General features: G+C 33.5%; 1 protein-coding gene across 1 annotated transcript in view; it reads right to left on the bottom strand.

Annotated features, from left to right (window-relative positions):
- LOC136408648 (uncharacterized) overlaps positions 1-16,272 on the bottom strand; it is a 37,156-nt gene that overhangs the window by 900 nt on the left and 19,984 nt on the right. Inside the window, exons 15-22 of the mRNA XM_066389760.1 lie at positions 13,994-14,081; positions 11,843-11,852; positions 7,057-7,117; positions 5,168-5,304; positions 4,968-5,105; positions 4,704-4,908; positions 1,745-1,896; positions 467-688 (exon numbers count right to left, since the gene is read on the bottom strand). Of these exons, the coding sequence (XP_066245857.1) occupies positions 467-688; positions 1,745-1,896; positions 4,704-4,908; positions 4,968-5,105; positions 5,168-5,304; positions 7,057-7,117; positions 11,843-11,852; positions 13,994-14,081 (1,013 nt within the window). The remainder of the gene's footprint in view (positions 1-466; positions 689-1,744; positions 1,897-4,703; positions 4,909-4,967; positions 5,106-5,167; positions 5,305-7,056; positions 7,118-11,842; positions 11,853-13,993; positions 14,082-16,272) is intronic.

The following is a 16,272-nucleotide window of genomic DNA, read 5'->3' on the forward strand; positions in this document are numbered from 1 at the left end:
AGGAGAAACACGCATTATACAAGGAGGTCCTCAATTAATGAGCTATATATCATTCGCATAGGTATTCTTTTTGCAAAAATATTATGATTTGGCTAATTTTCTCTTACCAATATTAAAATCGATACCCTTCGATATAAATGGTTTGGGGATGTGCAAATAAATTTTAGTCTATTATATGAAGACCATTATGTATGGCGACTTCAAAAAATGAAGTTAAATTCATTAAATTTGAACATTGTTTTTTTTGGAAAAAATGTGGAGACTCCTGCATATTTATTTTTAGTTGCTTTTTAAACCACTATTTTCAGTTCATTACCGATGTGACTAATTCTAAGAGAGATTAAACTCTCACGCACTATTATATCATCTTGAGTGTGAACTATTGTTAGAAAAGGAAAATAAACTGTTCTGTAATTAAATCCTTAGCCCTTTTCTTTAAATCTAAATAAAAAACAAACAATCTTACATTGTCTCCAATCCTTAAAGTGTCCTTAAAAGTATTTGCCAAGTAATCAGCGATTTCTTCTTGTTGGCACAATACAGCGACATGCAAGGAACATCTCCCATATGTATTTTTTCCAATGGCCAGCAATTTCCCACTTCCAGTATCATTTTCATCTGCTAGCAAGATCATAACGTCGGCTATCGACCCTTGTCTAATTGAGTGATGAACTCGTTCACGTTTTTCCTAAACAAAGTAAATAAATATTTCAATGAGTTACCTAATAAGTTTCATAAGTGACAATGTTGATAGTAATCGAATACGGCACACTTTCACACGTGTTAAGTACATACATTTTTTTCTTACGAGAACATGTGAGTGAATTTTGTTGTCCTCTATAAGTTCAAAAAAAATACTATGGTGTGGGTAAAATGTTTAGTAATGTTATTAAACAGGGTATACATATTATGCAGGGTATCCCAGAAGGTCCCAGAGAGTCAACGCTTAACCACATATTGCTTGGTTAAAAATCACCTACCTCATTCATTCACTGACATCGTCAACAATGAGCTGAGCTAGTGACGACGTTCCTGTCAATTACACAACAGTGGCATCACATTCATTGCAGCTTGTTTTCCAGAAATCAAAATAAAAAATGACACTGTTTTTTCGTATAACTGAGGTTCCAAATCAAAATTTAATAAGACATAAAAAAGGTGCGTAATAGACCTGGAATTTCATAAAAGAAAAACAACCGTTTTCATGAGCAAATAAAAAACTTCTGATGTATTTAACATTCAACTTTCGAGCAATTGACTACTACCCCTAATGGTTGTAGAATAATAACCCCCGTCGAATGTGTCCCAAGAAGCAGAAAGATTATACACCAAATTTCGTTGCAATTCATATAATCGTTTTCCACCTATGCATCTGCAAAATATAAAAAAAAGTGAGACTTTGAAAAATTGTATCTCCAAAAGGAGATAATTTCATATATAAGTATATCACCATGAATCGATAATTTTTAACCAAGCAATATGTGGTTAAGCGTTGACCTCCTCTTTCTGAGACACTCTGTATACTGAGATGGAAAATGTTTCATTACTGTCGATAGATTTCACAGTTATAATCTCGACACAAGAAGATTTTTTATTTTCTAATTTCAACTTAATCCAGAGATATTAAATGCATTACCGCACCCTTGCTATAAAGTGTGAGTTTGAGCTCGTGAATGCGTGTGATAAAACCTTTTTATCGCAGGCTCATAAGAAAAATAACAGCACGACAAACAAATTTACTGACCTCAAATGTTAAAATAGACTGTAGAAACGTTACAGTTTCTGACTGATTAGCCTTGACCACCACATCTATTATTGGGGCATCATCTTCGTCCACTATGTCAGTTATATGATCATATCCATCCAACAACAATTCTACTAACTTGTTGGTGTCTCCTGTAAAGCATTTTTTATTATGCATGCATCATAATGGACGTTCCTAGCGTGTTGCAGCATGTATATAACGGTTTTTATGATGCATGTAGATGGTTACTAGGAAAATAGTACTGGAAATTTCCATCCTGACATGGTTTAACCCTTTCGCAAATTTATAACACTTCTTGGCGCCCAAAGGCACCAGTTGGTTATAATATTGGTGCACTTGTAATCAAATATATTTTAATTATTCGTGTGTAAGAGATTTTTTCTACTTCTAGATCAGAAAATCGGAAATAATATAAAGAGCACCTGTAACGGAAAATTAGCAATTACAGATAAGTGTGTGCGTAATGAAGGTGCGCACCGTGTGTAATAGTATTACGTAGCAATGTTCAGTTGAGTCACGTTGATAGATACAGGATGCCCCAGAAATAATGGTATAACTGAGTATTAAGGGGTTAAGGGGTAAAAAAATAGAGTGATTCAGCTAGACTTGCCTTATGCAAAAGCTGCTTATTTTAATTCAAAAGGGTGTCGAAATAATTTTTTTAATTTTGTAAATTAGTAATAAATCTCCTCAGGAAAGCACAGGTAACGCCATTCTAAACTAGGTTGAAACAGATTTTTTATATGAATTTAGCGCAAGCAAAAATCCCCTAGGAGCAATTTCAAATTCGTAAATTCGTAAAAAAAAACTGCGGAATTTATTTCCATTTTATAGAATTAAAAAATAACTTGATACTCTGTAAAATGAAAAAAGCAACTTGTCCTTAAGGCAAGATTGGCTAAATTGTTATATTTTTTTACTCTCTAGCACTCAATATATACAGTTAGGTGCAGAACTGAGTCAATACTTATAAAATTCGTATTAATGGTGGCATAAACAAAATATCTAACAAGTATTCAAAGGAAGGCTTTTATTTTCAAAAAGTACATTAACATTAACATTAAAACCATACAAAACATTTGCCGAAAATAAATGGGGTACATCAAATAATCCTAAATAACGTTGGTTCAGTTTTGCACCGTCAAATTCCAGCCATGAACAAAAACGATACGATCGAGAAACTAGTCGACAAACAAGTAGAAACTCGCCATAAAATGCAGTGTGCAGCTAATATAGACGAGTACGAACCATTTAATCGCATATCCTCCGTTAATAAACATCATAATTCAAAATCTTTAAACAATGAAGCCGATTTCAAAGTTTCAAAGAAAATTAATTGAAAAATCACTGATTGATGGAAGATCCACACGGGAAATCGCATTTCAATTAAATATAAGTCAATCCACAGTACAAAGGGTAAAAAATAAGTGCAAAATTTCCTTAAAAATAAATAAAGGTGGCCAACCAAAAAAGATGTCTGTGCAAGATACTAGAAGAGTAATTAGATATTTGGGCAGTGGTGAAGCCTCTTCGGCCTCCAAAGCAGCCGTGTTGCTGCGAGGGGATACTGGGAAATCGGTGAGCAAATGGACAGTCCAACGAGCTTTACATCAATCCAAACTTGTTGCTGTGGAGAAGAAGAAGAAACCCCTACTTTCTAAGAAGAATATTAGGGCACGACTAGATTTTGTAAAAAGATATGAGGCATGGACCGAGAAGGATTGGATGAAGGTTATTTGGTCTGATGAAACTAAAGTTAACAGATATGCAACAGATTGTCGACATTGGAGCTGGAAACGAGAGGGAGAATCCATGAAACTAAAAGATTTCATTCTGACGGTGAAACATGGGGGAGGAAATATTAAAGCTTGGGGCTGTATGTCGGGATATGGGGTTAGCCCATTGAAGAAAATAGATGGGATAATGAACCAGCACATCTATAAAGCCATTTTAAATGATCACCTAATAGATACTGTTAATAATATGCCTTATCCCACTAGCAAAGTAATTTTCCAACAAGACAACGACCCCAAGCATACCGCAAAATCTGTGAAGGAATGGTTGGGTACCCAAAAATTTCAGGTTTTGCAGTGGCCGGCACAAAGTCCCGACCTAAATCCCATTGAGAATCTATGGGCTTACGTGAAATATCATCTGGTCGACGACTACGATTCGCCACCATCTTCACTTAAAGTTTTATGGGAGAGAATAGAAGAAGTATGGGACCAAATTCCACCTGATTTCTGTGAAACACTAACAAAAAGCATGCCAAGACGTCTACTAGCTGTTAAAAAAGCTAAAGGTCTCTGGACCAAATATTAGTGTCAATGTCGACCAAAGTGTTCAATGTTAATATTAGTGGAGCAAAACTGAACCAATGTTATTTAGGATTATTTGATGTACCCCATTTATTTTCGGCAAATGTTTTGTATGGTTTTAATGTTAATGTTAATGTACTTTTTGAAAATAAAAGCCTTCCTTTGAATACTTGTTAGATATTTTGTTTATGCCACCATTAATACGAATTTTATAAGTATTGACTCAGTTCTGCACCTAACTGTATTTGTACCATTGTTATTGGGACACACTGCTCATGTTGCTCCAGGATTTCGGAATATCAACAAAGAAATTATTTCTCGCGAATGACAAAATCATTAAGATTTTAATAAGTTTAATAATCACACAGTCCATCACTTTTTATTCTTTTGATGTGATCGAACTTAGTAATGCAAACATGTCACTTTCCTTGACGATGCTAATGACCTCGTCTGAAGCCGTATCGTAAGCTCTCGTCTTTCGTGTAATATGGATTTTACCATGGCGTATGGTAATGTATTATTAAAGCTCTTGCCCCTTATAAAACACTCCGTTGCGTATTTTTCAGTATACCAGGCGTGCTTAATGCTTTCTAGATACCTAACTTTCTTAATTCACTTACCATTCGTGGCAATGTGCAGCACGTATCGATCAATTTCTACTGTATTTTCTGGAATGTTGGCTTGAATACTGATATCTCTTGTAGTTCTGTATAATTCATCCCTGAAAGCTATGTTGATTTCAGTTTCTAATAGCAATTGAAATAAGGCATTGCGACCGTGAGCTCTAGCTGCTGCAAAGTGCAGCATGCTTTGTCCGTGCTCATCCTAAAGATATGCAAAAATCTTGTCATTACAGAACCGTGTAAAACAAGATTAATTATTACCCTAGTGGTGTTATTGAAGGCAGAATCTATTTCCGCCTCATTCTCGTCGGGTTCTACCGTAACTACTTCAATGGTTGTTGGTACTGATTGATTTCCAGTTTCTGGTCCATGTGTCCATTGTTGGAAACGCTGGCCTTCCTTGAAGAAACATACAGTATGTATTATCTTCCTTCAGCTAAGTTGAGTCCCTTTGATCTAACCTGTATTTTCCCTTTAGATTTAGAACCATCTCGGTTGTGTGCAAAGTTATATAAGTAGGTGGCTAAATATGCAATAGGATCTTCAGGGCGTTTATTGGCCACTTCTGTGAGGCCCTTGATTAATGGATCTCCAAGGGCTGTAAAAGTAGCTTTGATTAAATTTGACTCAAAGGTCGGTATGACCACAAAGAGGAAGTCATGTGTGGTGTGAAGGGCTTTGGTTTGTCTTTGTTTTTCTAAGTCTTTTACTTTCATCCATGTATGAAGTGTTGCATGTATAGGAGGTATTGAAGAATATCGAGGACGAGGATCGACGAAGGAAGTGTTGGTTTCGATCAGTGACGAAGTAAAAACTTTTTTAGTATCTAGAGAACTGATGTTACGAATTTCATATAGGAAGTTTATGAAATTAGCCCCAAAGTGGTGGCTAAAGTTACGAGCAAGTAAGCTAACAATACAATAATATGAATAATAGAATGCAAAGGGCAGTGTGAATAATTTAAGGGGTGAATTGTATATTTAATAAATATCGATTTTATTAAATTGATACACATATTTTTGTTGTTATAATGTTCATAAAAAAGGTGACGACTGATAAACAGTTATTGGACGATAGAAGTCCTTGTTTGTCATAGTAAAAATTTATCGATATTGATGTCGATAATGGGAATCTTATGAAGGAATTGACCGAGAAGAAGTTTAAACAGTGAATTTTCTAGGAAGTGATCAGAGAGAGGCCTTGTTTTATGGATGTCTTCTTTGTGTTCAGTTTTCATTTTCCTGCAAAAAAGTAAATTAATAAATTAACAAGAAGTTCGTGAAGAAATCCTTAATTTCAAGAATGAAAAATTCAGGATGCCAATGGCGATGAAGTGTAAAAATGAAATGAACTTTTGGAGTCTAAAGAGTCATTCATTCCTACCTACTTATTCGTTACGACCCATCAAGAACTTTAAAAGTGAAAACGTAATTTTAAACATTTTAATTTTCATAAAAAAAACAAATATGAAATAACAACATTTTTAGTCGTCATTCATTTAACTAGTCGTGTAATGATTTTTTTACTACCGCACGCACTTAAGTAACATGGAAAATACTGCCCAATATTATAAATTTAAAAAAGGCTATGACAGGAATTTGACATTCAACATGTCAATTCGAAATCCTTTTAAGTATTGGTCGACGGAATACATGTGAGAAAAGACCACAGCACTCCTTGCGAAGTTCTTATTTTTATTTATTATTATTATTTTCCTTAATGGTATTAAGATTTGATTATTTTTTGTCTTTATTATCAAATTTTGTAGAATTCGCAAACGTGACGCAAATGTCTGGCACCGATAACGTTTCGAAAACATTTGACATCTGAAACTGATAAATTCAAATTTAACCTTCAATTGTTGATTGTCGTATTGAGCCATATGAGGACGATCGCTAATCACGTGTTAATTTCACCCGATTTATTTTTCTTTTGAGGTAAATTCATTGGCTTTAAGTAAAACAAGTGAAATGCGCGGGTTAGACACTGAGGGGCTAGTTCGGACTCGGGTTATGGTTTTGTCCTAATGCTTGTCAGTTTTTAAATTGTTAACTTATCATGATTTTAAATTTAATGATGATAGATTAACAATGGAAAGCTGTCCATTATCCATCTTATTGTTTTTTTACCTTTAAGTAACGTTTGACTTACTGATTGTTTAGGGTTTACTTCACCCAGTTAAATGGCAAGCGATTGTACCTACACGTTTTCATTATTTATTTTTGAAGTTGAGTAATGTTGTATAATGAAAAAAATATGTGGCTGGAAACTTCGCATTGCATTGTGTGGATTATTCGAATGAACTAAGCCTTTGATAGTAATTTATATGTAAGTTAGCCTTGTCTCTTACATGAAGCTAGGTATCGACCTTCTTCGGTGGCAAAAAATGGCATATCTATTTGGCCATTTTCCTCGTTTTCCTCCGTATTTCCATTTGCAATGGGACCTGAAACAAATTTGCAATTTAATTTAAATAATACGTTGAGTATCGAGCTCTGCTGATGGCGGCTTAACCAGGTGAAAATCTTAAAAGTAAGAAGTAAAGTTTCATAGATAAATACAGGGTGATGCAGGTTTATTTACATCTGTAAAATTTAACAGGTGGTAAAACTTGGAAAAATAGAAAAACTGTTCATATGAACTTGCACACACAATAGTGCAAATTTGTGAAAAGTAAAAAAGACTTACTACGTTAAAAATTAAAGATCCGATAGAGCTGTCGCCAAAATTGTTGCGGGGCTGTTGGTATTTAATTATTTTGCCTCGTTGTTATAGATTTCTGGATGAAGCCGTAGGAAATAAACTTTTCTCACGACCTCCTACGGAAGTAAACATAACCAACGGAAGGAGCATTCGTGTAAACAAATGCTAACCTACACGTGTGCTAGAGAAAACAAATGAATAATAGACATATAGTAATTAACTGCTCTATTAGGCTGTTGTATCAGTCAGTTGACCAAAATATTTCTATATTGCGCAAAATAACTAAAATATGATCATTTCGATAATAATATTGCACTAAATATCGTCGGTTCTCGTCTACAATAACCCGGATTCGACTCCCGGCTGGGTAAACTATTTCCATTTTTATTGTTTTTATATATGGTCCATGATAGCAAAATAGTGTACATAACTCGTAAGAAACTTTCTTAATAAATCATATGATTCACAGCTTCGTTTATGGCTCGTGCACAACATTTCATGGCCGTGCAAGTGTCCTACTTTGTTCCCTTGTCATGGAAATAATATTTTTTTTAACTTATGTACACAACTCATGATGGTAATTATACAAAAATGAAGGGTCTTTTGATATAATTTCTGAATCGTTAACAATACAGCATCCCGACAGTAGTAGAAAAAACAAAATTTGCACTCGCAAATATTCGTTGTCGCCAATGCTTGATACTTTCGTAAATAACTAGAAAATAGTGACGTATACGAAAAAATTCAGGTGGTAAAACAAATTTAAAATTGAACTAGAAATTCAAAATTTAAATTCAGAGGTCAGCAGTGCACTACAAAATTTATACGGATAATAAAAGGGGGCTTGACAGCCGAAAATGTACCTCTCCTAGATTTTTTATTTTTATATGAAATCATGTAGATTCTAAAGGGTTATGTGTTTATAAAATTTGAGCTTAATATCTCGAGATTTGAAGGAGCTGTGAAATAAATGCTTAAAAATAACTGAAACGAAAAAGTTTATATGGATTTTCTTTTATTTTTCCAAGTTCAATCAGTTGTTAAGTTTTCTCACAATTTAAAATACCTTCTTCTAACCATTTCTGAAGTCCTGACCGTAAAACCTGGGACACCCTGTATATCTCGTTCTCAGGAATCCACCTACTATTAAGTCAAGACAGAACACAATAGTAAAAATTTTAAATGACAGACACTTTAGTGTTTAGAATACTACTACAACTTCATTGTGAGCAATGTTGGAAACGACACCCAATGTAAGCACATGGTAAGAACCTATAGGGCAAAGAAAGGAGAACCCAAACATGGACAGATTACAATAGATAATACGTATAGTGATACGAGTGCAAGTGTGAAAATTCCATAGACAATATATACAGAAACAGTACTTAGGTAGGAACTTACGGCAATTAGAAAATAGACGAAAATGTGAACCTTCAGTATACAGTGTGTCTCAAATTGGTTTTACATGCATGGAAATCTTAGTTATCATAAGAGATAGGGAGTCTGTTAAATTGGGAATATCTTAAAGAATTATATGATAAACTCATACCTGTTTTAAAAGTGTTTTAGGTTTTATTGTTTTTTAGAAAAATTGATAACATCTTCATCGAAAAGGCCTGCGTTGTAGCGAAAAGTAAAATTTCTTTGAGAGCATCCATTTTTTTCTCTCCACTAAATTGAACTTTACAACCCTGTTAGGATGCAGGATGGGTTAATTGATTCTCAGTTTATATCAGTTTCTAAAAAAATAATGAGACTTATCATTCAGCCTCGGTGAGAAAATACATTCGATCGTGAATAATGTAGAACAAATGCTATCGAGCACGAATAATATGCAAATACGTCTCCCTCCGCAATGCGCTTAAGCTCGTTCGATTCGTTCCGATGAGATTATTCAACTATTGAAAACCGATCGTTTTCTTATTTTTTGTATTAATCTAAAATCACTACTTTTACAGTTACAAAGTCGCTTAATAAATGAAAAAATTAAAACTTTAAATGTTGAATTTCATATTTTTTGGAAAGCGTTAACACTTAAGCTGCAAAAAATCGTATGAGTTTCTCATAAATTTTTAATGCTAACCGCGAACCCCATACACGTATATCCAATTTGCACACGGTATGAAACATGACATAATTTACTTGCATTTTATAGGTGTTTAACAGTTAGATTTGATATAGGGGGTTTGTCATTATCCAATATTACTGACCTATTATAAGAGATCCATCCGTAGCAGGAAGTTCTTTACAAAAAAAATATATATAAAAAAGTGAATCCTTGGCACAGTATTGTAGATCAATGTGAAATAGCATCTATATTATTTATACTATAAAAATATTAATTTGTGTATTTACAGGGAGATTCCATTACAATTTGTTAGTTTCATATGGAGCAGACTTCCTCTTCTTAAAAATACTTAAAAACAAGGCAGCAATATGCAAAGAATTGGACATAGTCATATCTTTCTCTAACTGCAATATATTTGAAACCGCAATGGTGAAGTCTTCGAAGCATTGTAGCTCAGTAACTCCTACTGTTATTCGATTGCTTATTTTGAAGACCTCAGCAGCATTTGTGTGCTTATTGTAAGTCAATCCCCTCACTGTACAGAGAGACCGTAATTTATCAGGCTCTTTCAATAAATTTGGACATTTTAATGTTAAACTGAAATGGAGGCCACAGCCTAGGAAAGTCGGTCTTGATGATAAGTAACCCAGTTTTTCATTAAAAACAAAATCCAGATTCTCTTGTATCACCTGCATAACCCTGGAAAGTCTAGTATAGATCAAGCCAATATTTCCAGCATTTGATTGCGCGTCAGTGCAGGTTATAATTCGGATATGGTCCAACACGTTAACGTAAATTGCCAAATTATGACTGTTATTTACGAAAACTCCTCGGCCATAAGGCCAATGGCTCCCATGGAGTCTATCTGACTCTGGAATATTCCACAGTGGTATGAGTAAGCCGCTGCTGGCCAAAATCACTCTGGCTTCTGAGGGCTCCTCCAGAACTTCGTTCATGGTATAATAGTCACCACTACCGTTTTCCCGTAGCTCATCCTCAGAAGCATTAGGGTATAAAGCTCTAGCAGTCTTTGCGTTCAAAAGAATATTCGTTATTATACGTTCAACAATTTCTAGCTCACTAGGGGCCAATGATTTTGGCAAGTCAAAATCCTTAATATTTCTTGAGCACTCTAGCTTCCCTAAAAGACAAAACTTGTTATTGCCAAGAAGTGTTATTAGTGAGAAAGTGGATATATCACCAGTAATTACTAAAGTTCCCAATGGATCCAAATGTAGATCAATTTCGTCATCACCTTCCCGGAAAAATTGCATGCGCTTTTGTAGAGAAAAGTCGTGATTGACATCAATATAATTATACTCTTTTATAATGGGATTCAAAAATTCCTCAAAAACATTGTAGGCATAAAAATCAGGAACCATTATTCCCAATGGAAAGTCTTCTTCGAGAGCCAACCTCAAACTAGGTTCTGAGGGAAGTTTTTTCACATTTGGCCATATTAGGTCGTACAAGTTGTGATCCAGTTTTGTTACTCTTAGCTTGACTGTGTCGAATATGTTTCTGTAGTATATCAAAAACATTGCATTGAGATGATCGACTTGAATAGAGGTTTGTGAATATATACAGGGTGGCTGATAAGTCGGGCAATGGTCTACTATCTCAAAAATCTTAATAAATATCAAGGTAGTTGTAGGATTTTCAAAAATAATTCTATTATCTATTTGATATTATACAGGGTTTGTCAAAAGCGTCTTTGGCACATACGTCATGGAATTTTAGACGGACTTTGTACAATCCAACCTATAACTATTGTAAACCGTTTCGGAAATAATTTTGTTTTAATTTCTTTAATTGTTTTCCTGAATATATGTATATACCTTAATTATCATTTAATTAGAATAAACTTGATTTCATTACAACAGAAAAATATAAAATTTGATTTGATGCAGTTATTTTTGGAAACAATACATATACGGAGTGTTCCAAAAGTGAGAGATCAATTTTCAACGACGTATTCTAGATAAAAAAATAATATGAGTTTCCTACGTAAACTATATCCTAAAAATGCCTAAAAATAGAGGGATATTTAAAGGGTTTATGAAATTATACAATAAGATGTTTAGCTGTGTGTGTGAAGGTTACTGAAAATCGATATGTTGTATGAAAAAAGTTTCAAATAAAAGTTGTCCGGTAAAAAGAGGGACATGTCATGTAGATAGTGACTTTTAGCCAAAAAGTAATTTTAAGATAATTTCAAGGGCAACAAAATTGTTCAAATAAGTTATTCAGTTTTTGAAGATCTACAAGGATCTGTCAAAAAATATGGAGTTGCCATTTTAAAAAAAAGTTGCCCTTGAAATTACCTTAAAATGACGTTTTGGATAAAAGTAATTATTTTCATGACATGTCTTCCTCTTTACCGGACAACTTTTATTTGAATCTTTTTTCCACACAACGTATCGTTTTTGAGTAATCTTCAATCACAGCTTTAAATGGGACACCCTCTATATTTCGAGTGAGTACTACTCTTAAGGAGATACTTGATATGACATTTCAGATAAAACTCATAATTGAAGTAGTTGTTTTTGAAGACGTTCCCATTTATTTTCCTAATATATCTATTATGTTATAAAGCAGCTATCACTCTGTACATTGTTAACAACAACTGAGACATTATATTGTGTATGTCCTTAAATTTACTCACTCCAAATTTTAGAAGAAAGTAATGATTGTTAACAATTTTCAAAATATAACTCCCCGTATATTGACAACAATACATTTTTGAAATATAGAACTTTGACTAGACTATAATACTATAACAACTGTGTTTTTTTTCAATTTTATCTAAAAATGGTATGTTTAGAATAGTCGTTCCAAATCTTGAACAGATTATTGAAAACCCTATAACATTCACAGTATTTTCATCGTTATTAAAATTTCTGAGATCAACGACCCTGTATATTACTTTAAGGATGCGACACTTCCAGTCTCAGTTAAATTAAAGAATTACAACTAATGCAATTAATCTACTGTTAAAAAGTTGCTATTACGGTAATCTTAAGAATGCATCTTACATAATAACTAATTTTTTTTTAAGTGTCATCTTGTGATACTATAAAATTATTCATTATTGAATTTGATTTAGTCCTCTAAAAGTTTAGTTAATAACTTTAATAAATTTAATCTACATTAAATAGAACGCAATTAATATCAAGTAAACTGTACTGATAGGCGATATAATATCTATACTTACCGATACTAAAAACGGAGCACTATAAATTTTACCAAATTTTAATCGTTTTTTCTTTTTGGTATTTTTTTATGTAAAATTATTGGAGATTAATAATTTTTTCTCAGATTATTCAATCAACCTGAATGTATGACTAATATGGGGAATACAAAATCACTTAAAATCGGTGAATATGCTCATTCACATACATATGTCCTTATGTCTTTTAAGCAACCGATAAAAAGTCATAAATCTGCGGGGTATTTTTAAATTGTTATAATTATACATAATTTTTTCTATGTTGTTGTATCAGTCCTCTTTTCGCTATATGTATAATGGCAATAGGACTGGTAATTAATCTTCGATTAAATTACAAAATGCCGACGTTTCGACCTTGCTTTTTTGATTTTTATCAAGATACAACAGTAAGGGAAATAATAAAAATTGCAAATATTGAAGAACTAACGTAAACTAAAACATATTTACTATTTGTTTTCGCGCAATCGTTCTACTACTACTTTTTTACTAACATTACGTTTTTAATTATTGTTTGTTTAATGACTGTCAATAATTCTATGTATTGTATTGATCAACGTATTAAAAAAAAAATGAAAACTAGCTCTGCTTTGTAAACATTTAGCATCTACGAATAATATTTTGAAATTATTGTGTTCAATAAATATGATTTCTTTTGTAAATAAGGCGGCAGTAAGAAATAATGGTATATTATACATTAAGGTTGTAAAGTACATCATTGTGACAGGAACGTCAAGTTTTAATCCCGAATGATGCAGCATTTAGGGATCTAAGACGTGAGGATCCTGGGTACTTCACAACAGCACTGTGTATGCGATTTTTCCCTTAATTGATTTGATAAAATTACACAATAAAAAGAAATCAAATTGAAAAAGCTTACCATCAGTGCAGATCTGGTCATAATCACTGTCATAACGGCCAAATAAGCGATGTTTTTAACATTTTGCGATATTTTGTCAAATATTATTATTGACCTTAAAAGCCAAACGACACACGTGGTTGCCATAGAAATTCTAAGACATCAGCACGAACCAACTTCTAGCAAATGTTATATAACGGTATGAAGGTTCATTCCATGGCACTTGCCTGCAATTGCTGATTTTTGTTCTAGATAATAAGTATCAAAATTAAGTGTCGCATCCTTTAAGTACTTGATTGAAACCGTGTTTTACCTACCGTTTTAGTTGCTTGGATATAATTGTCAGAGCTCCTTGATTGTTATAACTGTTTGATCCCGAATTTAGACTATACAGAGGTGCAGCTGAAGAAAGTGAATTCGAATCTCTTCGCCCATGTAAAACTATATAACACCTTTCGAGTACTGAAATCATATCCTCGTCGTCTAGGTTCTTTCTTGCCGACCAGATGTCATTTGCAACTAATTAATTAAGAGGTATACTAAGTTGCTGGCGAATGACTTTACAATACTAAATTTTTTTAAATTAAGTTTGAAACATCATAATTAGATATTTCATTAATTAAAGTAAGAGTCAACAAATAATTGAAAATGGCCAATTGTTAAGGAGTTACTATACACATCTTATATCAGTAAGAGTTTCTTTGAACTAACACTTTTATCACAAAAGTTGAGCCTATAACAGCATATAACATCGTTGGCCTTGTCCCCCGTATAAGCAACGAAAATGAATCACCTTGTACAGGGTGATTTAAAGAATACAGAACATATTCGTTTTGTCCTGTGAATGAAGATAACTTAAGATTTTATACGTTTTGAAGGGATATCATTTCTTAGCTGATTGAGTCGAATGTTAACGCAGCTACAAACAACATGTTTATAACACAGAATGAATTAACAATAGGGATAATTGGGTGTTCGTTTGTTTCAAAGACGCTCGGGATAAGTTATAAGTTAGATACCATTTAAGGAGTAAAGTGTATGTTGCCAAATTTGTTTTTCTCCTTTTGTTTCAAATTATTAGTGTCAATTTGTGACACTATTATTTGAAATAACCAAATTGAGTTTTGTATTTTTTGAATGGAGAAAATTAGGGGAATCAAAACAGGTAAAAATATATAGGGTGTCCCATTAAAAAACATAAATTTGGTCCATATTTCGAAAACTATGAATTACAAATATAATCTGAGTACGCCACTAGATTCTATGTAAAAATCTCTATTCGACACCGTTTTTATATTTTCAATAACTTGACACATATTCAAACTATAGGGGGGTCCAAAATATAATATTTTCAAAAACGACCTGTAGTGCAAAAACTAAGATAGCTGGATCTATTTTGTCAACGTCATCATTAATTTCACTAAAGAGTGATACAGGTTCACGAAAACCGCATTTCTCTATCTTTTCTAATAACCGAGATATCCCACGATTACAACGAAAATGGGACACCCTGTACATGACAAATTTTAAGGTAAGGTTATTGGCCATTTAGTACGTAAAGGTGTTTGTTACTCATAAAATTCTGTTTTTTTCCATTCTATAAGTTTTTGAGTTCTTCTGTTTTTTTTAAATTGTGGAATACTTAGTATTACGGTAGTATTCTTTTATTTTAAAAAATCATGGCAAATCGCGTGCTCATTTTAACTTCAGATACTACCTCGGCTATCAGTTTAGGTCGTCGGCTGAGAATATACATATAACTTTTCCTACTATTAGGTCGTGTAGTATGAAATGAGTAGATTCTCGAAATGCCACATTCAACTGCGAATAACTTCACTCTAAATCTATATTTGGACTTGACTTTTTTATGTGGAAAAGGCACATTCTTCCTCTTTCGATCAGAGTTTAAAGTGTTAAAAATTATTGAAAACTTTTATTTTTATAAAAATTTTTGTGCAGCCATGCAAAATAGTGAAATTCGTGTGTTAATGAAATATGAGTTCCACCGTGAAACCACAACAGCTCAGACGGCTCGCAATATTAATGATGTGTTTGGTACTGAAGTCACTTCACAGCAAACAGTATCTCGTTGGTTCATGAAATTTCGTTCTGGCAATTTTGACCTGAACTGACCTAAACAAATGACCCACGTGGACGACCTGAAACTCAAGTGGATAACGATTATCTGAAAGCCGTGGTGGAAGCGAATCCACGTCAAAGTGCAAGCGAATTATCGTTAATATTCAGTGTAACCAAAAAAACAATATTGACTCATTTGGCTGAAATTGGTAAGGTGAAAAAGCTGGACAAGTGGGCACCGCATGAGTTGAGCGACATACAGAAAGAACGACGTCTCGAAGCTTGTTCTTTGTTGTTCTTTGTTGTGCCGATATAATAACGATCCATTTTTGAATCGGATTGTTACTTGTGATGAGAAATGGATCCTATATGACAATACCAGACGTTCATCGCAGTGGTTGGATCAAGATGAACCACCAAAACATTGTGCGAAAAAAAATCTTCATCAAAAGAAGCTTATGGTGTCCGTTTGGTGGTTCAACGCAGGTGTCATCCATCACAGCTTCATGAAACCTGGTGAATCGATTACGGCTGATGTCTATTGCCGACAACTGACCGAAATGATGAGGCAACTGACGGTTAAGCACCCAAAATTAGTCAATCGAAGCGCACCGCTATTGTTGCACGACAA

Source organism: Euwallacea similis, chromosome 1, assembly GCF_039881205.1.
Source record: "Euwallacea similis isolate ESF13 chromosome 1, ESF131.1, whole genome shotgun sequence".
NCBI lineage: Eukaryota > Metazoa > Arthropoda > Insecta > Coleoptera > Curculionidae > Euwallacea > Euwallacea similis.